This window comes from Hirundo rustica, chromosome 1 (assembly GCF_015227805.2).
Source record: "Hirundo rustica isolate bHirRus1 chromosome 1, bHirRus1.pri.v3, whole genome shotgun sequence".
Lineage (NCBI taxonomy): Eukaryota > Metazoa > Chordata > Aves > Passeriformes > Hirundinidae > Hirundo > Hirundo rustica.
The window spans coordinates 132,907,254-132,931,141 of NC_053450.1; the positions used below are offsets into that span (position 1 = coordinate 132,907,254).

A 23,888-nucleotide genomic window follows, 5' to 3' on the forward strand; every position below is an offset into this window, starting at 1 on the left:
ATGCATTGCCTATGGGAAATATCACTTAACCACAAGGCAGACAGACTTTACTCTAGTTGCAGTTTCCAGATTTTGCTTCAATCTGTAACACTTTCCAGAATCCAAACTTGAGGTGACAAAGGCATCATAAAAGTGTTGAAAAAGTGACAAAAAGGAAAGGGCTGTAACATTCACACCTACTACTATCTGTGTTTGCAAAAAAGCAGCAAGAAACTCAAGATCACAAGGCTGGGAACTTGAATAATAAACAACGGGGACATGTCCTCACTTTGGGAAACTAACAACAGAACTATTTTTTCAGGTTTTGATAAAAACTTTAATGTTTGGGGCATGAAAACTACCATATTTACAATTTCTTTCTCTCTCTAAACAAATGCTATCTATATTTTAGCTATATATAGACACACATTGCTGGAACTAGATGATCTTTAAGGTCTCTTCCAACCCAAATCATTCTGTGATTCTATGCTCTATCTGTATGCATAAAAAAGCATACGAAAATGTACCCATGTGTGGAAAAAAAACCCCAAAAATTAAAAACTGGTGTAAAATGAAATGAAAAAACTAGTTCTGACAGCTGGAGCCCACAGCATGTCTGAATATGCTCAAGGACAGTGAAAGTAACAATTTTTGAAGCAAAGCACTTACATATACTGTATAAAGTACACAAAAAAAGGCACTCTTGCTTTAAACAAGACAAGGAAGGCACAAGAAAACGATGAGCTGCAGCAACAGGTTAAACTGCACAGGATTCCCTTTCACAACATCCCATCTACTCTTGGCTTAGACAGCCCTTGTAAGTACAGCTTGCTAAAGAAAAACTCCAGTGCAGGCATGAACCTAAAGCTCACAGCTTTAAGAGAAGTATGTGTATTAATAGAAGAATTTTAAGAGCATTAATAGTAGTATGGGTAAGTCATGAGTTACAACAACATAAAGGAGAGCCAAGTCATGTCACCCAGTAATTTAAAACTCATTTGCAATGAATTAATACATACTATTACTGAATCATTCAGCTTTCAGCACAGTAGGCCAATACTGATGCATTCAACCTTGAATAACTACGAAAAGTACTTTTCACTAAAAATACTTTCCTCCCAAATATACTGTAAGAAAACAACCACAGTGTACTAGTAACCACTTGAAGAAATCTTTTTAGTCATTACTGTTTCAAATAATTTTGTGAAGAGTATTGTTTTTTAACTGATGTTGAAAGCCACATGTAATAAATCTAATTACTGGTATTTTTACTCATTATACAGTGCTAGAAAGTTATTTATTAGTACTTAAAAGTTTTTCCTCTGTTTCACTAAGATTCTTAAGCATTTCTTACATTAATCTTTACATTTGTTAAACTGCAGGCCAAAGAAAAATTATGCTTTATTTGCGGTTCCCATGACTGTTAGGAGGAACGGCAGCACCAAAATGGAGATTAAACGATTCCCAGTGCAAAAACGTATCAATTACATCTGCAAATTTGTTGTAACCAGAACACTATTGTTTTTATTTATGAGTTACTTAAGTTTGGCATTCTCTTGGACAGCCAGGAATACTGTTTCCAAGATCCCATGCCTCTTCTGGCTTTTTTTTTTCCAATATTCTGAGTGGGATTTCAAAAGAAATAGAGCTGAATGCCAAATCAGAAGTGGCTTCCACTGAAGCTGGCTGCTTACCAGCAGCTTTTGTGACAGTCCTCTGTAAAGCAAAATCTGTGTGATTTGCATCTCTGTCTCTGGCGCTTTCTTACGCACATCTCTTCTGATGGCTAGAACCAATTCTCAGACACAGATGCCATCCTTCCAGCCATGTCTCCAAACCCTTCCTTTGAACATAGATTTTTTTCTGAGACCCTACATGCTGATTTCTCTTCTCACATAACTGTTGACTATTATTTTTAGACTGGTCTCAATCAAATGTGAGATGAAATAAGAAACATGAAACTACTAACAAGTGTGTTAATTGTCACCTTTTAAACACATAGATTTGTATTTCTGCACAGGACAACTATCTTTATATCAGTTTGTAAATGACCTGGCAATCTATAAGATCTAGTGTTGATATTTATATAGCAATAATGAAGAAATTACACAGTGAATACTATCAAGCTTTGCATCATTTCTATTTCTTAAAAATCATAAAGGTATTACAGAAATTGTCTCATCTTTATCTCTCCCTCCATAAAAATGTTTTCAATTTTTATGCTGCTTTATCTTTAATGACACTAATTTTTATTTTCCTTACATGTCCCAGTGATGTAACTTTATTACACTAAATTGAAAACAAAAAAATGCAAATTTAAAAAATCAAATCATCCACGATCTGTACCTTGGCCAAAAGAAAAACTGGGTCCATATACAATGTCACTGAATATTTTGCTGGTATTTTGCATTTAGATATAAAAATTAATGAGTTATTTCTGAAAAATTTGAGCCAACAGATCTCTCTGGTGAGGAAGCCACGTGTGCCTCTAACCCCCAGGGTGAAGTGAAGCCATTTGACACAACGATTCAGTATTTACCAATCAACTCCAGGGAGTCACAACCTCTACCTGGCAACAAAATTAGTTCAAATAAAGATGTGGTCACTCTGGTTGGCAGGGACCAAAGCTGTACTCCCCTATAATCCAAATAAAATGTTACTTTGCCTGTGGTAAAATGTTCACAACAGCTCTACTAAGGAGAACAGACAACATAGAATAAGAAACCTTTAACAGTGTATTGCATTAATAGATCTCACTTCACCAATCACTAACAAAGCAGTCTTACTCTGCAATGTGTGATTTCCACCAAGGAAAGGAAAATTAGAATAACTTCGTCTGGGTGCAAAAAAAACTAGTAGCAAGAAGAAGCAATAACACACTCAAGAGTGGCAGCTGTAACTGGAGAGCAAAGGCTGTGCTGTGAGCAACAAACTCATAAGCATCATGTATCTTTAACCGAAAGGTTAAAATAATCAGAAGTCAGGAAAAAAAGCTTTAAGACCTGAAAACACAGCAGCTGACTGCCTTTTGATCTTTGCTTGTAGGTCAGACTATGATTAGGATAAAGTCTACCTCCTGTTTTGCATTTTGTGAGGAAGTCATGAGGAATACCAGGGAAGATGCCTTGGGAGGCCAGACACATCTCTTCGTCTTTAACTGAGATTTTGAGCTTTAGGGAAAGAAAAACAAGGAAGTCAGCCAGATAAAGGTCTGAGTTTTTCAGCCTGCCTTACTGTACTTTAGAAGACAGTGCCCAACTGGGTGGCAGCCTTTGAGGAACACAGCAAGTGCTACTGCTGCTACATGACATCTGGAGCTGCCCCTTTAAGCATCTCCTGTTCTTTTCTGCCTTTGGCAATTATCTCCAGGATTCAGTCACAGTCAAAACCTGATCACTTTTAAAGGCTTCCTACTTTTACTGTTTTCCCATCACCTTGACTGCTTTTTAAACTGACTATGATGAAAATTACCTTATAAATTACTATATTCTACCGCCCAGTCAGATGCCCTGCTACTGAAATCAGGGGCACTCAATTCACTTGGTCTTCTTGCTTCTTTATAAACATGCCCACAAAGCCCTGTGAGATTGTATTCTTCATTTATTATTCTCCTTCATCTAATCAAGACCTCCCTTCAGTATTTAATATTCCAAGGAATTTGAAAGGTGACCGAGAATCAACCACACAAACTAATCTAAAAAGGACCTTAGAGAACCAATTCAGCAGCTGAGTGCAATGACAACAAAGCAATTGGATAAACACCAATGCTCCAACTTGGCCAGGTCCAAACACTGCATATAGATAATTCACCACACACCACAAAAGGAAAACATTTAACACTATATCACAAGCAGTATCTCCCACAAGTACATTCATTTCTCATACTGTAAAACTGTCAAAGTGTTCAATTTACAACTTTGCAGGTGCTTTCAATTTTACATATTTAGTATAATGTAAGATTAGAGTCATCTTCTCAGCTCTGGGGACCTACAGCTGATCCAGTTCTCTTAAATCCTTTAAATCAATGGGAAGGAACAGGCACTTCTGACACGTACTTAATTAAAAATACTTTATGGTCACCTTCACAATACATTGTGCTGTTGCCTTCACTAATTATTCTGACTAGATTTATTATCTATGTCTATACTGACTACAAAGGAGACCTAGTATGAATAGTTCCAGTGGAGACATACTTTTCTGAATAAAATTAATTTAAATAGAAGTATATTTGAAATAGTTATATAGATAATTGGTGATAATTAAAAACAAGCTTGCTTTCTGTTGCTCAAAGTGAATGATCTAGACAATGACATTCTAACAAATTATTCAAATTAATAATTTTAGGTTTATTTGTATCTCAAAGTTTAAATATTTACAGAACAACTGTCTGTCAAAACAATGAAGTAGCCTTTTTTTGATCTCCAGAAAAAAACAATATGAAAAATTCAGAGCAGCTCCAACCCTATCAGAAAACAAGCAACTACAGCACTTCTCTAAAGCCAGATGACCTGAAAAGAACAGGGTTTTCATCAATACTTTTCCTTAGCATAGATTTTTGCAGCAGAAAAATCCTCTAATATCCTCTAAACTTCAGAGAAATCTTGATCTGAAAAACAGTCCACACACAAGTCCCTCAAAATCATCCAAAGTTAATTTTCAACGTGACTGCAAATGGATGAAAAGCCAACAAAACCTGGCATGGGAAGAGACATTGCTGAATGTGCTGTGACGAATGCAACATTCCCTCTGGGGTCAACAAGTTTTCTGGCAAATTCACCCTCCATAACATGCTGATAATATCAACATACTTTTTTGGAATGCATTACAATTGCTTGGACCAGTCCTAATTGAAACCTCTTAGACAGAAGAGAAGGGGACCGTGGCCGAAATTCCAAGAGACGCATATTTAGTTCAGCCTAGAGGAAACCACCACTATTTTGATGTTCTTTGTTGTCATTCTTCTGAAGTGAAATATACTTCCCAAATCACAGCAGTGAAACAAGAGATATTTCCTGTAAACAATTCCCAGGCACATTTAGCAATGTTTCTCCCTGACTGGCTTATCTAAGCCTTCACAGCCGGAGCTGCTTTACCACCATTACTGAATGGCAGACATCAAGACTGTTAAAAGAAGTGGGTTTGGGTTCGATTTTTTTTCTTTAGTTTCAGCAATCACCTCAACGTCCAGAATCTCTGTAACGAGAGAAGTCCTGTTTTTCTTATTCTATGAAAAAATCAGCTTCATAAACCTGTCCTGTCTCCCCACAGTTCCATGTTTCTGTCATCTCCTCCTGCCCCCCTCTTCAGGCCAGGACCAGCAGCAATTGCTACAACAATCCACTTTTGGCTTGAATACTCACGAAGTGCTCGGATATAGCAGTATGAAACACACAATAAGGAAAATCTGTCACTGATCCAAAAAGCTTCCCAGCAAAGCTGCAAAACTGAAAGTCACACCACATATATTGCAAAATGACAGTTTATCTAAGAGGTTTTTTTTCCCTTTCAACGTCAAGCAAGTCCTCGTGATTTCCAGTCACTCCATCTCAAGCAGCCTCTGGAAAGTCTGTTCTCTTGTCATAGTTCAGGAGAGGTTCACCAACAGCCACACTGTAGTGAGCAGCTTTCCATATTGATAGCAATTCTTTCAAACTAAGCAGTCAGATGGTCTAAACTGTACCTTAGGCAAAAAAAAAAAAAAAAAAAAAAAAAAAGCCTGAGGGTATCGGATATGCTCGATCATCTGAAGATTGCATTTTCTCATGAAAACATGTTTTCAGTGTGCTATTTTTATACATATTTTGGGAGTGAGATTTAAACTATCTTCTTGAATATGAATCTTCTGTCAAGACCTTAATTCATACATGATAAATGTTTGTAGCGGAATGAGACCACTGTGGACGTTGCATAAAGCTCTCAAAATCCATATATGGGGTGCTTCATGAACTGCTCCAGTGTGGGAGTTCTTCCACAGGGCACAGTCCTTCAGAAACACACAGCTGCAGTGTGGGTCCCCCACAGGGTCACAGGTCCTGCCAGAAATTCTGCTTCTGGGTGGGCTCCTCTCCACAGGCTGTGCAGCTCCTGCCAGGAGCCTGATCCAGGATGGGCTCTCCATGGGCTGCAGGCTCCTTCAGGGCACATCACCTGTTCTGGTGTGGGGTCCTCCAGGGGCTGGGGGTGGATCTCTGCTCTAGGTGGACGTCCAGGGGCTGTGGGAAGATGTCCTGCCTCACCCCTGTCTGCACCACGGGCTGCAGGGGAATCTCTGCTCCAGCGCCTGCAGCACGTCCTCCCCCTCCTCTGGCCTGCTGTGTCTGCAGGGCTGTTTCCCTCACACATTTTTTTCACTCCTCTTACAGATGCTGTGCAGCATTTTTCATCCTTTCCTAAGTACATAATCACAGAGGTACCACCAGCATCACCAATAGTCTCAGCTTTGGCCAGCGGTGGGGCTGGTTTGGAGCTGGCAGAAGCCAGATGTGCCTGGTGTGGTGCACACTGATCTCACAGATGCCACCCCCACAGCCCCCTGCTACCAAAACCTTGTCCCATAAACTCAGCACAATGCCCTTCTGTCAACTCCTCCTGACAGGTGTCACAGCTGGGGACTGAGGGTTATCCTGTGACAGCCCTGGAGCAGGGGCTCCTCTCTCCTGATGAGCTTACTGGCCTGAGATCAAGTCTTTGAAAATTCCTGTTTGAGCTAATTAGCTGTGGTCAGCAGTTTTTTGGTTTTTAAACATTAAATGCTATGTTAAAACAAACTGGCATGTCAGGTAAACATTACTCAGGGCTGCAGACCAAGTTATACATTAATGGAATGTTGACTGTGTTCTGGTTTTTATTTCAACATTCCTAGTATACTAAAGTTTCCTATGATAAAATGATCAAGAAACAATCCTAGCATTTTAACAAATTCATGCTGAATCTTGTGAAAAGAAATGAACAGCAAATTTTCAAATTTCTACATCTTGATCCCATTTCTGGGCTGTAAATGATGGATCAAAAATGCAGCAGCCAGATGACTCAGATACTTGCTGCATAATAACTGTGCAGCTCGAAATCATTGAGAAATTTTGGTTGCCTTTAAGTTTCTGCCAGTAGACTTCATGCTGGATTAAACCAAGTTTGTCCCAGGTTGAGAGTTTTGCTTTGTGACCCTTTCACCTCTTCTCCAGTTGCTTGTTTCTTCCCTTCCGAGATCCCTCTAGCAGGATGTCTCCAGTTCCCTGTCACTGCAAACTTGATGCCTGTGCTTTCACCGTGCCTTTGGCCAGTCACACCACCCACACATGTGCAAACAGGGAATTTGTGCCTTTGCCTCAGCATTGCCAGGTAGGATATTTCTAAACATCCCAGAATCTCTCTCTCATCTCAGTGCATTCTGTAATGCAAAAGGTGTACCAACAACTGCATCACACTGTTTTGAGAAAATCTCACACAGTAAATTGTAGACACGGCAGTTCATATCCACCTACAATAATACAAATAGCCTATAAAGAAAAACTGAATTATATGGTAAGCATGCAAGTAAATGCTAGAGCTTGTAGTTAGTGTTGCTACAGATTCCCCAATATTTAAAATGTTTTATGAAGAGATAAACATAAAATATTATACTACGATGGGCATCTCATAATTGTAAATTTCTCTCAAAATACAAAGAGATTAAAATTAATTTATTCTTACGTATTGAACTTTATCAGTAAACCAAAACATTCCTTTTAATAATCAGCTCATTTCACCCCTGTCATATCCAGGACTTTCTGCATCAAAAAGAAGTGGCTTAACTCCAAAGCACTTGCACCCTTTCTGCTATCAACTAAGCAAACAGACACACTGTGAGGCTTATATTTATTCACTTTTACTACTTTGTTTAGATAAAAAGGCTACATTTATGTGCAGCACATCTTAAAGAGAAGCTCCTAGAAAGACATCAAAAAAGTTAATAGTAAAAAAACTTCAGTAAATTACTTCTCACAAGTGCTACAATTTTAACAGTCTGGGTTTTCAGAACCAGACTCCAGGAGAAAGAGGCACCTACCCTATGTTTAGGGACAAAAAAAAAAATTATAAACCCTTGACTCAAACAAGGAAAAAGAATGATTCTTTTGATCATTAGTTTGCAGTGTGTGAAAAAAAAAGTTGTCTTGTGAGACTTAGATGTTGAAGATCCTTTGTAGCTAGTAGCAAAATGGCATTTCTAAAAGACTTTTTTTAAAAAATACAAAGCAGTTATTTGAGATTCCATCATAATGATGCAATATGAATTAAATAATGCACTTCTCAGAAGTCAGTAATTATGACTATTTCTTTTCATATGTGCAATTTCATGTGTCCTTGTTGTCTCAATGAGGCTGTAATTTCTTAAGAGATATTGTCTTGAGAGAAATAACCTGAAAATCTCAGAGAAAAAAAAATCATATGGAAAATGTAAATAAAAACTGGATGCTATTTTAAATTCATTTCAGTTAACTCTTTTCTCTAATTCAAGAACAAGGAATGGGGGGAAAATGAACAAAAAGTGTCAGTGATGAAATGAAAACATCAAATTAAAAATTGAAATGCAGAATACATAGCGAAGAAAAGAAAAATATTTAGCCAAAATTGAGGTAAATGAGAAAATATAAAGTAAAAGACTGGTTGGATTAATCTAAAACACGGGGGAAAAATTTATGGTGAGAGGCCAGAAAGGTAGTGAAGTTACAGCACACGAGGTACAAAAACAACCTTATGAATACTACAGGCCCATTTAGGCATAAACACAAAGATGAAAAGAATATTACCAATAACACAGTTTAATATTTATTTCTGTTCTGTTTTCTCATATGAAGAAGAGGATATTTATGAAATTCTCTCTAATAGTGCTTACGGAAGAAGCAGCTTAGCAATGTTGGTCCAGTACTCCTTCACAAAATACTGGATGAGAACAGCTTGTGTCTGCAACGTCTGGACATGAGTAAGATCTTTAATTAATCTTAGAGCACTGGCAAAAATACGAGAGAATGGAAATAGCTAACATTAGGGTTTGCTGTCCATGTTGACTGCAGCAATAATAAATTTAATTATTTATCAAAATATTAATGTTCACTGTTATTATCCAACATAAAAAGTAAAAGCTGCCTGAATAACACAAGAATAAATATATATTGTACCATCTAGAAGCACCTACAGTCAGTGTGATATCCCCACAGCTTCCAAACAGATTACTTAAAGACAGGAAAACACATCAAGAATGGTGGAACAGTCACTATTTTGAAAGAAGCAGGGTACTGGAGTCTTCAGGAAGCAAGTTAAAACTGTCCCAGACTAATGTTACAAGAAAGGAACAGATACTGAAATAAAACTAAAGGCTGTCATATCAGCCTGTGATTACAGACTAAATGTGCATGTTTTCTATTACTACTCAAACTTGTTGCAAATTCTATCCGTGCAACACACACATGCATATATCTATGTACACCCATGCACATCAGGTTTTTATAACCTGGCTGACGCTCTTGCATTTGCTAGGTCAGTTTTTCACACCCAAGCCAAATTTCAAATGCTGCTTACCCCAGGATACGATTCATCCCATGCCTAGCAGCATAATGGAGCGGAGTATTGTGCTGGTACGTTTCTCCATAAGAAGTATTTGGGTCAAGAGTTTCTTTTAGTTGAGGGTTGCTCTCATAGATTTGGCAGGCCAAGTTTTCATCTCCATTTATAAGAGCTTTGCGGAACTTGGTGGTTGTATTTCCCATGTTGCTATCCTAGCTACCAGTGGCACTTCTTCCTTTCCCCTTCATCCACTTGTTGTACGGTTCTGTAACATGCTTCACAGCCTAAAAAAGACAAACAATATTCCTGTTATTCTGTAAAATACTTCTTCCTAGATGAAAAGAAAAAGTGAAAGCTACAGCACTGTAAATAGGCAGGTGAAGAAGAAAGAAGTACATAGTACATAAACTCTCCTCATGAACTGCTGAAATCTTTCTAGGTAAATGAACACAAATCCCCAGTTCTTCACGGATCATTTCCCTGATAAATTGTGGACCTCTCTCCCTCTGCAATTATCTTCACTACCTATATTCTTTAAACATATGCAAAAGAAATGGCTAATATAGACCTGTATTAGAAGACTGGCATGAACACTGAATTTCCATTAATGAAAAATAAATAAAAAATTAGATGTTACTTCAGAAACAGAATAGATCTAAAGCAAAATTCTTACACAAGGAAGAAAAAGTCTTTAAAAACATGCAATAAAGCAGACATCAGTTTAACTTTTAATTAAAGAAAATCATATTAAAATACGCTTGAAGCACCTGAGCTTGTGTAGGTGGGTGTACACAGCACCCTTGTGTGCCAGTAAGATGAATGCTGACGAACACTGAAATTACCATGGTCCCATCTTAACAGCTCTGGTAAGCAGACTGTTTTAAACACAACCCCTTGCACTTAGATCTACACCTCGCATTTGTACTGGCACAAACCAACTGCACCTTACAGTACTTCAAAGCATTTCCCAGCTGCTCCCCAGCCTCTCACCTTTACCTCATGGAGGCAACCAGAAGATCAAACCACAAAAAGGGCAGAGAGAGCATCTCTGCTCATGACACGGGACAGCAGGAGCTTATCCAGGTGATCAGATGGAAAGAGCACATGTGATTTATGTCAGGGGACAGGCAGAGGAGTCAGCACGAGCTGTGGCTGGTGGCACAGTGAACCTTCTAGGGGGTGTCTTTTGTGCATGAGTCATCCCATCCACACTGCTCCATGCCAGACCTTTCACCCCACAAAGCACACACAGGCATCCAAATATGCCAGGCACAGCAGGTTAGGAGATAGAGACTGTTGTGCACATAAAATCAGACAGGGCAGCAGCTGCCCAGTACCTTATATTCAACTTGTTGGGACTATCTCAAAGCTAGTATTTCTACATTGGCTTTCCAACACAGTTACTGGTGCCCCTCCAGCCTTGTAGACAGATGAAACAGAAGAATCCAAGGGGTCAAGAGCTGCAGAGAATCTGAGGGAATAAGGATGTGGATAAAAGTCATGCTCAAAGCAGTTGAGGAAACCTGGTGAACAGCTGCAGTGACACACTTTTGTTTCCCCAGAGCTATTGTCACCAGTTGTCTCACCAGCTAATCATCAGTGTGGTCAGGTCTGTTCAAGAAAGAGGGAGGTGGCCTTAGTGGCCTCCATTTTAATCCTTTTTCCTACAAAATTGTGGTAAGATAGCCCTTATTTTGAGCTGTTGTGAGGTAACAATGATGCTGCTGTATCAGCTGCCTCCATGTACTAAACGTTGCCCGAGACCAGAGTTACCTAAAGAAGAACCAAGTAGGCACTCATCCAAAAGCAAATGGACATCCTTCATGTATCTAGTTATATACACAAATCAAAACCTAGATTATTCAATCACACTACAGATTCTGCAGCATTTTGGTACCTTTCTGACATCAGTATATTTTAGAATATAGGCATGCAGATACTACGCAGATATAATAGTTATATTCTTCAAGAAAGCCACTGCATGTTCACATTACTATGTCACAGCTCTCAGTGCCATAAATTAATGTGTTTTCAGATGCAAAACTAGTTGCATTACTCTAAATACTGGGTAGTTTCAGGCTTTAGTCTACAAACTCTCTAGTGTATGGAGAAAAGTTCTACACTCTTTTCAGTCTACCAGCAGTTCATATTACATTCAACAGACAGGATCTCAAAAATAACTTCAAAGAAAGATTTTCACTTAAGTTTAACAAGATTCATTTGTAATATTATATTATCTGTCAATCCCTATCTACCACCAGTAGCTCTCAAGACTATAAACTAAATTAGATGAGAACAAATGCCTAAAAGATTATCAGAACCGTCATTGAAATCGATAATGAAGATCCCACTAATGCCTGTAACACTAAGAAGAGCACAAACAGCTTGAAATTAGAACATAACAGCACCAATTTCCATGCATTTATTTCTGGAAAGTAGCACACAGATAACTTGCATCAGCTGCAGAACATGCTGCTTCTTGCCCAGACTGGAACATTGAACAAACCTGGGCAGGGATGAATGAGAGCACTGAGAGTGGAAGGAGATAAGATGGTGCCCCCCAGGCACCCGAGAGAAATCTGGGACAGGGTGCTTCTGTTGAAATGTCAAAGATGAGATCTGAATGGATTTAGGCAGGGGTATGAAAATGCATGGGAGAAGTGAGGGTCTCTGTGGGGTGAGCTGAAAAGCTCAAGTCATTTTTGTGCAGAAAAGGCAAAAATCATGATTTCTTTCGTACACTGAACAAAATTTAATTACTTTTGGTGCAATACGGATATATTGGAATGCTGTACTGTCATCAGCGACTACTAATATAAAAGATGTAGGCACATTGCTTGAACTATTATGTACATTATCATATCATCTGGAAATTTTAGGAATATGCAGACTGCACCAGGTAAGTCACTGAAAAAAGCAGTGACATTTGGTTTCTTTAAAAAAGCTTACAGCCTATGTGTCCAATAAAGGGCTAAATATGATACAGACGTGATACAGAAAGGTGAATGAAATAAAAAGAGTAAAAAACTTGTGTAAAAGGACCAGACTCCAAAGAAAATGAATCTCAGTCAAAGGAAAGGGAGAATTTTAAGGATTATGAGACAGAGCTATGATATGGCTTTGAAAACACACAAGTGAACTCCAACAAAAAACCAAGAATGAATACAGAGGTGTTGAAAATTTAGCAAAGGCTAATGTAAATATAGCCACCACATTATTAAAATAAAATGAAAGATGATAGAATGGGGATAGTCAATGAAGGCCCTTCAGGAAATGGCAAACAGTTTCTATTTGATGTGATAGCAAGAAACTGATCTCTGGAAGAATGCAAGGAGTGAAGTGACAGGGTCAAAACTAACCCAGAAAACAATTCTCTACTTAAAAACACGTGATATGATAAACTATATTAATGTCTGTCACCTTCATGTAGTATCCACAAGGTCTTTCATCTTTAACACTGCAATAGGCATTAGCCTGTTATGCTTTGGAAATTTGGTGGGCCACACAGTAGTATTTTTCTGAATTGCAATTAAACAGATCAGCAAAAACACAGAAAGACAAGGGAGAAGCTGCCTCTCTACTCTGGCTCTAACAGTTGGCTCCCAGCATGTCTGAAAGTCCCAAAGAAACAATGATGTGACAGCTGCTGCCTCTCTCAAGCTGCTGTAGTTGATGAGTGCCCTTCTGTAAAATATTCAAGATCTGCCCATTTGCAGTCGTCAGTTCATCTTTCAGCAAACAGCTCCACTGCATCTGCCACCAAAGAAGCCTCTAGCTCAACTGAAGGAGAAAAAGGACAAAATGTCAGCTGATGCAACAAAATCCTGACCTGAGAATGGCTGAAAGGGGCCCAGTCTGATGCCTTTTAGTGTACTTATCTTTCCATGAAGTTTTCAACCTGTTACATTCTCAGAGAACAGAAAGGTAACGAGCAAAGCTGGAACCAGGCATTCAGGGAAAGGAAACTTAGTTCATTCCTTCAGCCTGTTGTTTCGTATCTTTAGAGGTAAAGGGCAAATAATACATACATTTTCTCTGACATAGGTGGCAGGGAAGTGGTCTGGAAGGTTATCAGCCAGTCAGCCTCTGAGACCTGGAGAGCTCCTGTGAGCTGAACTCAAGTGTTGCTAAAGCAGTTTCAGCAGCTCTTGGGCTCACATGGGTAGTGTGCGGTGTCACTGTCACTAGTCTTGCTCCCATTTTTGTAAAAACTCAGCATTTAAAATCCTTAGGCTATTTTTTAATGTCCATATCACAGTGGAAAGAAAAAAAATTACCACAAACATGACAATTTTCAAGTATTTTATCTAAATAAAATGAGACTTGAATAGAATTTTACAGGACAAATACCAGATTTTTTGGGGGGTAGGCAGATCTATTCACTGAATCTCCAAGTTCTGTGTTAACAGAAAGACTGTATCATAGCCTTTAGACTTATAACATCTATCATAACCACAAATATAATTTTTACACCAAAGAACATAGGAAAAACTAAATGTAATGGTTGAAAAATGTATCCCATATTATTTCTGAATTCCAAACATCAACCATCTAATTAATATTTTGAAAGTGTATTTATTACTGCTTTGCCAAATAGGAGTTCCAGCCTAACAAAACCCAAAAAACACCCTAAAGTTTAAGGAAAGATTCTTATAAACTCCATCAGAGCCATCACACTTCTCTGCTTTAGCAATGAACAGTAATTTCTATGGCTTATTAACAACATTTTAGTATCACAGCTCTATAAAAATTTAACAAAGGGACAGCCACTCTCATAAGAACTGGAAGATTGAGCACGAGATGAAAAAAGATTGGATAAAGAATGACGGGTAGAGCAAGGAAGCAATGAGATTCTGAGAGCAGTTGCAACCGCTGCCTGAATACTCTTGATTTTTCCATGGGCATTATCATAGAAATGAGTGAAGAAGAATGGCAATGACTTCATGGGATTTTAGACAGAGTTCCTCCTTTCTAGGTGCTTGCTAGAAATTTGTAAAAAATGGTAAAATACTGCACCAGGGGGATCAAGTAAGTAATTTGGAAACATCATATGTCTAACACTCATTTAGGAACCACATATTGAACACACAAGTCTTTCATGAGATGGCATACCTTTCTCAATTACATTTTAATTGCTTTAATACTGAAGCAGAATTTCTTACTGAATGTAGGACTAGCATGTGTTGATATAGCAGCTGTTCTAAACCTTGGGGAATGAGAAAAAGGGAGACAGACTGTACTACATCAGACTGCCTAGAAAATCTATCAAAACCAGCAACAAAATACTCAGGTTTAACTATGAGAAGAAAAGGCACAAAAAACCCTACTGTTTATATAATGAGCAAAGATCAGGACTGAAGCTAATAACCATTTGCAACGGGTTTTTTTTAAAGGTAATTTTGTAATTTTGTAACTTTGTAGAGTTTAACCTTAAAAAGTTTAAGTACAATTTGCAGTTTAAAAACCTTAAAAACTACTTCTTAAGCAGTCTGTCATCTAAACTGTAAGAACATTCTTGTGGAAAAGCTAAGTGAGCCAAGATCAAAGAAGTAAGACTACATAGCTCCTCATACTTAAATCTTAATATTATTGAAATAAAACACATTAACTAAAATTAGTGTACATTACATGGCTTCTAAACCCTTCAAAAGACGAGTGATAACAAACTGGTTACACAAAAAGGATAAAAAGTTAACAAAAATATTTGTTTTTCAAAAGTACCTGGCTTTTGATGAAAATATGGAATACTTTGAAATTGCATTCTAAAAGCATTTTCTGTTTCAAGCACAGATAGCTCAAAAGGTAGCTATTTTATTTGTTTTGGATACTGCAGTTAAACAGCTAATTTTTTAAAAGCTGAGTTTCTAAGATGCTTACTGCAGAGTCTGCCCTACATTATATAAATCATACTTTTTTGCAGGAGGGAACCACAAACAACTTCATGGTTTAGGAGAAAGCCTTATGACCTGTATGCTTAGGATGAGTATTGTGATGTTGGTAACTTTAATCCTCTCTTCTGGGACAGACTAAACCAAATGAAGCAAGTCAAAAGTTATGTTTAAGAACTCTCAGAATACCAGGCTGTCTCCCAGAAACAGCAGAAAAAGCCCTGGTTAGTGCTCTTCTTCCTCTCTTGCCCTCTCACCTCTACACAAAACAACAATAATAAAAAAAACCCCTCACTTTACCAAGAGGACAGAATTAAGACTGAAGCATTCAAATATGCATACCTATATTATGTATGGATGGCACAGATGCCTGTAATTAAGATGCAGCAGAAAACGTTAGGCTAAATCTAATTTTTACATGTTTATAGTAAATATTTAAGATTTGTCAAATTTTAATTAATTACAAATTGTTCTCTCTGTATCTGGGAGAACTTTTCTGCAAAGTATGAAGTAACAAAAGCACTTGTAAAACTTGAGAATTGGTTACAGAAAAGAGTGGTGATGTTTAGGGGTTTTTTTGCACACTGAAATATGCTAAGGTTTGTGCCAAAAGTTCTAAGTCATCAACAGGAAATAATGAAAGTGTCTCTGTCACTTTAAACCTCTGTGAATAGGACTTAACATTATCAAACTCTTGTCACATTTTACCCACCAAAATACACAACAACAACAAAAAAATTTGCTATGCCAAAATCTCACCCTTCATACAATTATCACCAACATACTCTGTGCTTTAAATACCAAGGTTGAAAAGTGGCAATAACGTTGAGAGTTGACTTGAATACATAGTGTGGGCTAGTGAGAGAATTAATTATTTCCTCATTTATATGCTTGGGGGATAGAGAGTCTAGCAACTTAGGTTACAATCTCTTTATGCTGGCATATGCACCCACAAGCTGAAGGTTAAAGTTATTGCTCAATTTAGTAATTTGAGACTTTGGCTTACTGACTCAGCCATAAAGACTTTCATCCAGGCAGAGTATTTTCTTTCAGACACGTTTCTTTCACAAATGTAGTTTGTGGAGAAAAAGGGATTTTAGGAATGGCTTTGGTTTTCCTTGCACTGTTGCATTTAAGGAGATGCAACTGGGGCAGCTGCAGCATAGACTAGAAGCAGTGTAAGAAAAAGCTCTGCACAGATGTAGCTGAAGTAATTGCTACATTAATTTTAACTGTGTTGTCTACAATACTTGCATTCATCATTTAAATGAAATGTGGTAAATCCACGGTGGGGTAGGTACATACACAAATGAGAGACAAGATACTGTGCAGCTAAATCAAAGCTGGACAAAGACTGCCTTCCTGCAGGTAGCTGGGGGAAAAAAAATCAAGCAGCAAAAGTTAAAAGGGGCAATCTGTTGTGGTGCATCCTTTTTTTTTTTTCCCCCCTGCTTAGTGAACAGCAATTCAGTAGGATGGAACAAAAGAATCATCATTCTAATAATTATGCTCTGGAATATCCATTAGTCTCAACTGTAATTGCGAATTCATTTCAAAATTCATTCCAGGGCCTCATGTCTGTAGAAAATTTTTTTAAAAAGAAACAACAAAACCCTCAAAGTTCTGTGAAATTCAGATTGGACTTATTCCCAATGCAACTGTGTGTCAAAGCCTTAATAATCTTAGTCATTTAATGTGGTGTACTCTAGTCAGTGATATAAGAGAAATCACAGAACCATTGAACATCTTAGAGTTGGAAGGGACCCACAAGGATCATCGAAGCTCAACTCCCAGCCCTGTACAGGATAACCTCAAGAACACCACGTACCTGAGTGTGTTGTCCAAAAGTTTCTTAACATCTGTCAGGCTTGGTGCCATGACCACTTCCCTGGGGAGTGTGTTCCAGTGCCCAACCACCCTCCAGGTGAAGATATTCTTCCTAATGGCATTTTTAGGTTCCAGACATAAAATACAGCAGAACGTTTTTAAGGCTAGTTCTTCAATCTGCAGGTTATGTAGACTACTCAAATCTAAAATCTAAAAGATTTGTACCTAGTCTATCAACACCAGCACGCTAAGACATTCTCTATCTAGATCAGAAGGTGAAGAAGCACAAAAAATGTTCAATGTTTGATTAGATTAAGTCAAGCTACAGACAGATATAGTTGGCATTTTAATCCCAAGCACACTGTTTCAGTATAAAAAGCTCACAACAGACTGTTCCACTGACTAAAGTAACAGTACACTTTAGGTACGGTGCATAAAACATGGTCAGTTTATTAAGGATCTATAAAAGTGATTTCTGTGTCACAGGCCAATGCTGATAGCGTTTTCATCACAAAGTGAACAATGTCACCCAGCACCTGCATGAAGAAGTAGCAGCAGCTGATAACTCTCAGGACACTTAGCATCAGTGATAAATAAAGAATATGAACCAGACCGGTAATGTTCCTAACCAGTGCAACACCTCCCATGCTGGCAGCGTGTGAGCACACTGCAGTCACCATGTTGCTCCTCTGGTTTGTCCCTACCCTCACACACACACACGTCCAGAGGACGGGAGCCTCTGCAAAAAGCATCCAAACACTTTGCTTAGATGTGAGATTAACTGCAGTGAGCTGGGTGTTAAGACAAATGTGTGCCCTCTCTGAAATCAGATTCAATAGACAAAAAACTACAGAGAAACCACCACCAAGAGTCACAAGGCAAGAATTCAGAGAGTAAGGGACAGATGGGATTCACAGACTGATGCTTTGTGGGGCAGAAAGTCTGAAGAAGTTTGTGTATTTCTGTCAGATCGATCTGCCTAGAAAAAGTGAGAGTAAAGACAACCAGTAGTGGTACAGAGCACTGCTAGAACATGAGAGTAGGGATGGAGATGGCAACATATAGAACTATAGAAAACCTCACAGGGAACTTGACTGACCGGGAACAGTCTCTACAGGGGGCAATGTGCCTGGACCCTGGTCTTCACTGAGTCCAGGATGTATTTTTCAAGTATGTTTGCTCAGCTTAGCACAAGTAAACAGATTTGAAATTGCATGAGGGCCCAAAGCCAGTCTTCTGGAGAACCTCTGATAGAATCTGGCCAGCCAAAAGCTTTAATGCCAACTTCATTTTCAGTGGTGTTAAACTGATAGAATTGAAAACAAAACTTACTGTCTGCCAAGGCACATCCACAGAAAGTGAAACTGATCAGAGCAACAACAGGGATGCTCATGAGGACACTACGCAGTAAAATCTGAAAACCCCTTATACATTTAGAAACCTTAGCATCTTCCCGAAGCAGAAGTTCCTTAGTTTGAGGAAGCTTTTTCATATGCAAGAGTATCAGTTCGTAGGGTCATACTGTTACTGGATCTTTTGAATGTGAAACAGGCCTATAAGGTAAACCTTCAAATGTAAGGATAGCTATACAAGGTCAGGCACCTACAATAAGACTGCACAAAATAAGCTTTGTTCCTTTCTAAAAGCATACTGTCTCATTTGAAAATAATGAACATCTTAAGTCAGTACATTTCAACATAAAACCTACTGGTTGTAGGTTTTGTATTTCATTGTATTTCAAATAAAGTAAAAAGGCGAGGAAACAAATAAATCTAGATTTTTCAATATCCAATCTCACAAAATATGCTGTATTTTATAATGTCAGAGGAAAGCAACAATCATAGGATACTACCACGGACTCTTGGTGCATAACAATACTACTGAGAGGACCAGTGCTCTATCTGTAGACTGGTGATAATTCCCCAGATTGCATGTTCTGAATAAAATAACCAACACTTACTGTAATTTCTGCTATTACCCAAATAACTTAAAGCACTGAAGAAAACACTGCACACCATTTCAATGAATATGCAATTTTTTCAGAGTTCCGTCCTTGCACTTAAGCAAGCTACACTTTGAAGAACAGACTAAATCTCTACTCAGTGCTGTATATTAATAGCACAAATATCTATGAATGAAATTTTGTAAAATATACTCTGATTACAAGAAAGGACTATCTATTTCCATGTTTTCAAGCGGGAGGTGAAGAAAGCACATTCAACTGTCTGAGACAGTTGATGAGCATTGTTCACAAAGGTACCGGACCGAAAGAAATATGCACATATTTTTATTGTTTCCTGGAGGCATTCTTGTGCTGGTTTTGTTCGTGTAAAGCCAAAGACAATGTAAGCCCGCTGATCTTTCAAAGAGATCCTGATTTTTTTCAGATGAATGAACAAATCAATTTCCTTATAACAAAGAGGTAATTTAACTAGTCAGCACTCCTTCAAAGCAACACATTCATTTAAGGTCTAAACACAGAATCTGGGAGATCATTGTGTGTCTAAAACGAGACGGATTCCTCTAACAAAATATGTTTTCTACACAGTATTTAAGAAGTGTTTTACAACATTTCTGAGACAACTTCAGGAACTATTTAACTCTTTTTAGTCCAAGCACCCTGCTTATCATGGTGCTGACTCCCCACAATCTCAGGAGGTATCATTGCTAACCAAGAATGAGCTGTTTAGGCAACTGCAGTGACATCACTTGCATCTTATGTACCCCCAAAAATTAGGAGAACAGCAACGGCTAAACTTCTGATAAAACGTTTACTATACCCAACACCAAATTTCTGACTTTGGCAGGGAAATGGCAAAAGATAAAATGGATCTAATCTAAAATTAATTTGAACAAACACCTAACTTGAAGAAGTATTTTTAACTTTTGTCAGAACACCTCTGCTGAAATATCTGGCTGTTTTTTCCACTGCATACAAACAGTTTAACAATTTACATAAAGGCTGTGGATAACAAAATTTAATTATAGTATGTCATATTCAGTCTGTATTTAGGAAGATTATTCTTGACACCAGTGTAATTACAATGAAACGCAACCCCGTCATATAACGATTTTTGGCTTCAAGATTAGTATCTAGCCAAAGAAAACAGAAAGAGAATAAATATTTTAAAGAAATCTAATATTACCTTAGCTTGAATCACAGAAGGGTTTGTGCTGGAAAGAATCTTTAAAGATCAAAATGTCCAACCCTTCTGTCACGAGCACGGACATCTTTCAGTAGACCAGGCTGTTCAAGGTCCTATCCAACCTGAGCTTGAACACTTCCAGCCATGGAGCATTCACAACTTTGGAGAACCTGTTTCTGTGCCTCACTACCCTCATCATAAAATATCTCTTCCGTATGTCCACATCTACTTCTTTCTGTTTAAAGTCAATGCCTCTTGCCTTGCCAAAACTGGCCTTGGTAAAAAGCCTCTATATTTTTACAGAACCCACTCTAATTATTGAAATGCTGCGAAAAGGCTTCCCCAGAGCCTTCTCTACTCTGGGCTGAGCAAGCCCAACCCTTTTAGCATTTCTTCATAGGAGAGGTATTTCAGGCCTCTGACCATTTTTGTGCCAGTCCACTGGACACACTCCAACAGGTCCATTCTTGTACTGGGGACCCCAGAGCTTGACACAGTGCTCCAAGTGGCATCTCACAAGAGCAGAGCTGAGCAGAGCTGGGGGCAACCTCCCTTGATCTGCTGGCCATGCAGTTCTACCACTTCTTTTATCAGTTCTCCTGCTAACATAATCAAGATACCTAGGGACTGATGCAGACACTATTACAATACAAATGACTGCTGTTCTTTGTAGAACTGACTGTTACTGACCTTTCCCTAGTAAGGCAAGGAACAGAAGGAGAAATGCAAGGTACCAGAGTTACTTACTTTGCAAAATCTGATCCATTTGGCATCAGAATTACATGAAACAGAACATTATACAGCCTTCATATTAGAAAGATTTTCAAGAAACAGTTGGAAAAAAAAAAAATCTGTTCTACCCAAGCAGTAAAATCTTTATCATTTTAATGGAGAAGTTCTTCAAGTATTTCCATGAAGCTTTCAACAGAATTAACTGTACAGACATAGTGCCTGATGGTTAGTGGAACCTTCCCTGTGATCATATCCAGGGGTTATGCTGAAGCCAGAGAGAGAGGACGATAACAGCACTCATGCCATTTCTCCTATGCTCTCTCTATTCCTTCTGGCAACCAGATAAGACAGTGGAAAAAGCAGCAGAGGTAACAAGCCTGGCTGAACTGCCAGGAGCAAGAAAAACGCAGAAAACAAGGGAAAACAGTTAGCAGTAGGTTGAAAGGAGGAAGGACTCTACACAACTTTCCTCATCCACGGGCCGCTGTCATGCGAGACACATAAGGCAAATCTAGTAGGTGCTTATTTTAACTAAAGGACATATTAATAATGGGCCTACACAAGGAGTTGAATTGTAATTATCTTGACCAAACATTCCTTATTCTGACATTTTATTTCTAGGAGATGGCTGAGGCTGCATGAGTCTCTTATGATTTTTTTTTTTTTTTTCTGATGAATATTTCTAAATTAGTAGGTTCCTATGCAGCTTATCAATGCAATGCTCCCTCCAGTCAGGACAACGACTTTTCCTTCAGAAACAAATAGAAAAATAAACTAACAATTAATATTACTACCCTTCCTGACATCCAAGCTTAAGGAAAAACAAATGTTATACTGTGCTTCAAAATTAGTATTTATATTAAAAATCTAAGCCATAAGGAAAGAAAGCAGATGTTCTATCATAGAAATAAAATAATTTTTAATTTTACTTTTTCTCTGTTCTTTTCACAGCTAATATTGCTGAGATGTTTGGGAGCATCAGCTGGGGAGCTTTCTGCTCACCCTTGGCTGGCATAAACTTCAGTTCACATGCCCAAAGAATATTACAGAATGACAGATGTAATTTTTTTAAATCATTCTCTTAGAAGTCTTGCTACATTTGTCTCTTACAGACTTTCTTAAATAGCAAAACTTTGATATAAACCCCATTCTTTATATTCTGAACCACAACATCCAGGTCACCAGGTTCTTACATCTTGTGTCTGCTGGAACATTTCATTTTGCATCCACTGTTTCAATTTCTTATTATGCCTGAAAACAAAAACCCCTCTGTTCACACAGAAATGTGTCACAACAATAAAAGAGCATCTGTGCTCCAGCGAATCCAGTGGCATTTCTATTGACTAAGGCTTACCAGTTTGCAGTAAATTTTCATCTTAAATTATTGCAATACAGTTGTAGAATGCTAGGAATGGCTTTGTTTTACCGGTTTAGCACACAGACTACATCATACTTCACAGAATCAGCCTATATAATCTAATAATTCATCCTTCAAAGTATTTTAGCAATTTTCCACTTTAACAATTTAGCAATTTTCATAAGAGAGGATTAAACCAGATCCAGACATCTCTTTGGACATCATCCTGTGGTTATGCTAAAAGCTAAAGGCAGGCAGACAAGAAGGCTGTTCAAAGGTATCAGGTTTGGCAAGATTTGATCTCAGCCAAACCTGATGATCCAAAACTATTATGTCAAAGCAATGTCTGACCTAGGTAAATGGCTACTTGATACAGCAAAAGATAAAGATGTAGACCAGCAGATTCTAGATGAAAACTCATGCCCAGATTTGTGAAACAGTCCATGATTTTCCAGAGAAGAGAGCAACTTTTTAGGTACTGAGAAATAAAGAATCCTTGATGGCAGTAAGAGCTCCTATCCCTGCACTTAAGAAGACTGAGATTTAACTAATTAGAAAGGATCAGAATGGTGCTGAACTTCTGGCAGAATCTCAGATATCCTCTCCAGAGGAATTCTGTGGAAACACCAAAAAGAGTTTAAAATATGTTAGAGACCTGCAGGAGTTGTATTCCTGTTTTATTTAGCTTCTTCTGCATGCTACAAAATGCTTTAATTGACTGCAAACCTAGAAATTGATAGAATCCATTATACTTCCCAACAGCAGTCAGTCCTATTTATTACAGAAAGAGCTGTGAAAAGCTCAATTAGACAATGACTAATCTGCTAAGGGAAGAAATTTCTTAAGTCCAATGACTTAGTGATTGATCTTGTCCTGAAATCAGAATTCTTAATTCAACTCTTATATTTACTCATGAGTCTCCTTACTGCTTGCATCCACAGTGTCCAATACTTAAAAAGCTGTAATAGATTCTTGGAGCTAATGTGATCTTGAGATTCCGGGTTCAATTGATTTCCAGTTTGGAAATCTGAAAAATTACCTGGCTTCTACAATAGCCTACAAAAGTAAAACCTTTAACCTTTTATAGCTCCATGACACAATTAAAAAAAGAGAAATTACAAAAATATGAAACAAGGCTTTACAAAACTAAAAAAGCAAAATCTACAGGGTTTGTTTCTTTTTTTCAGTTCTGTAGATTTGGAACGATAGTTGCATAAATTAAAAATCAGGTCTGACAAAGACTGGTAAGAATCCTCTGCTGTTTTGGAAGTTATTTCAGACTGACTTGTAAAAAAAAGTGCTAATCTTCAAAAATAAATCTGAATTTTACTTAGGAATAAAAAGCCCCTAGTTTATTCCTACTTTGAAAGAATTTGATCCCTAACAGCAATTCTGTTTCAAGACATTAGCTAAGGCAAG

At 38.0% G+C, this 23,888-nt stretch overlaps 1 protein-coding gene across 4 annotated transcripts in view; it reads right to left on the reverse strand.

Moving 5' to 3' along the window:
• Positions 1-23,888, reverse strand: part of ANKIB1 (ankyrin repeat and IBR domain containing 1) — an 88,770-nt gene that overhangs the window by 45,925 nt on the left and 18,957 nt on the right. For all 4 annotated transcript variants that reach the window (XM_040056635.2, XM_040056645.2, XM_040056615.2 and 1 more), the window contains exon 2: positions 9,535-9,803. In XM_040056635.2, coding sequence (XP_039912569.1) covers positions 9,535-9,722 — 188 coding nt within the window. In that variant the 5' untranslated portion in view covers positions 9,723-9,803. The remainder of the gene's footprint in view (positions 1-9,534; positions 9,804-23,888) is intronic.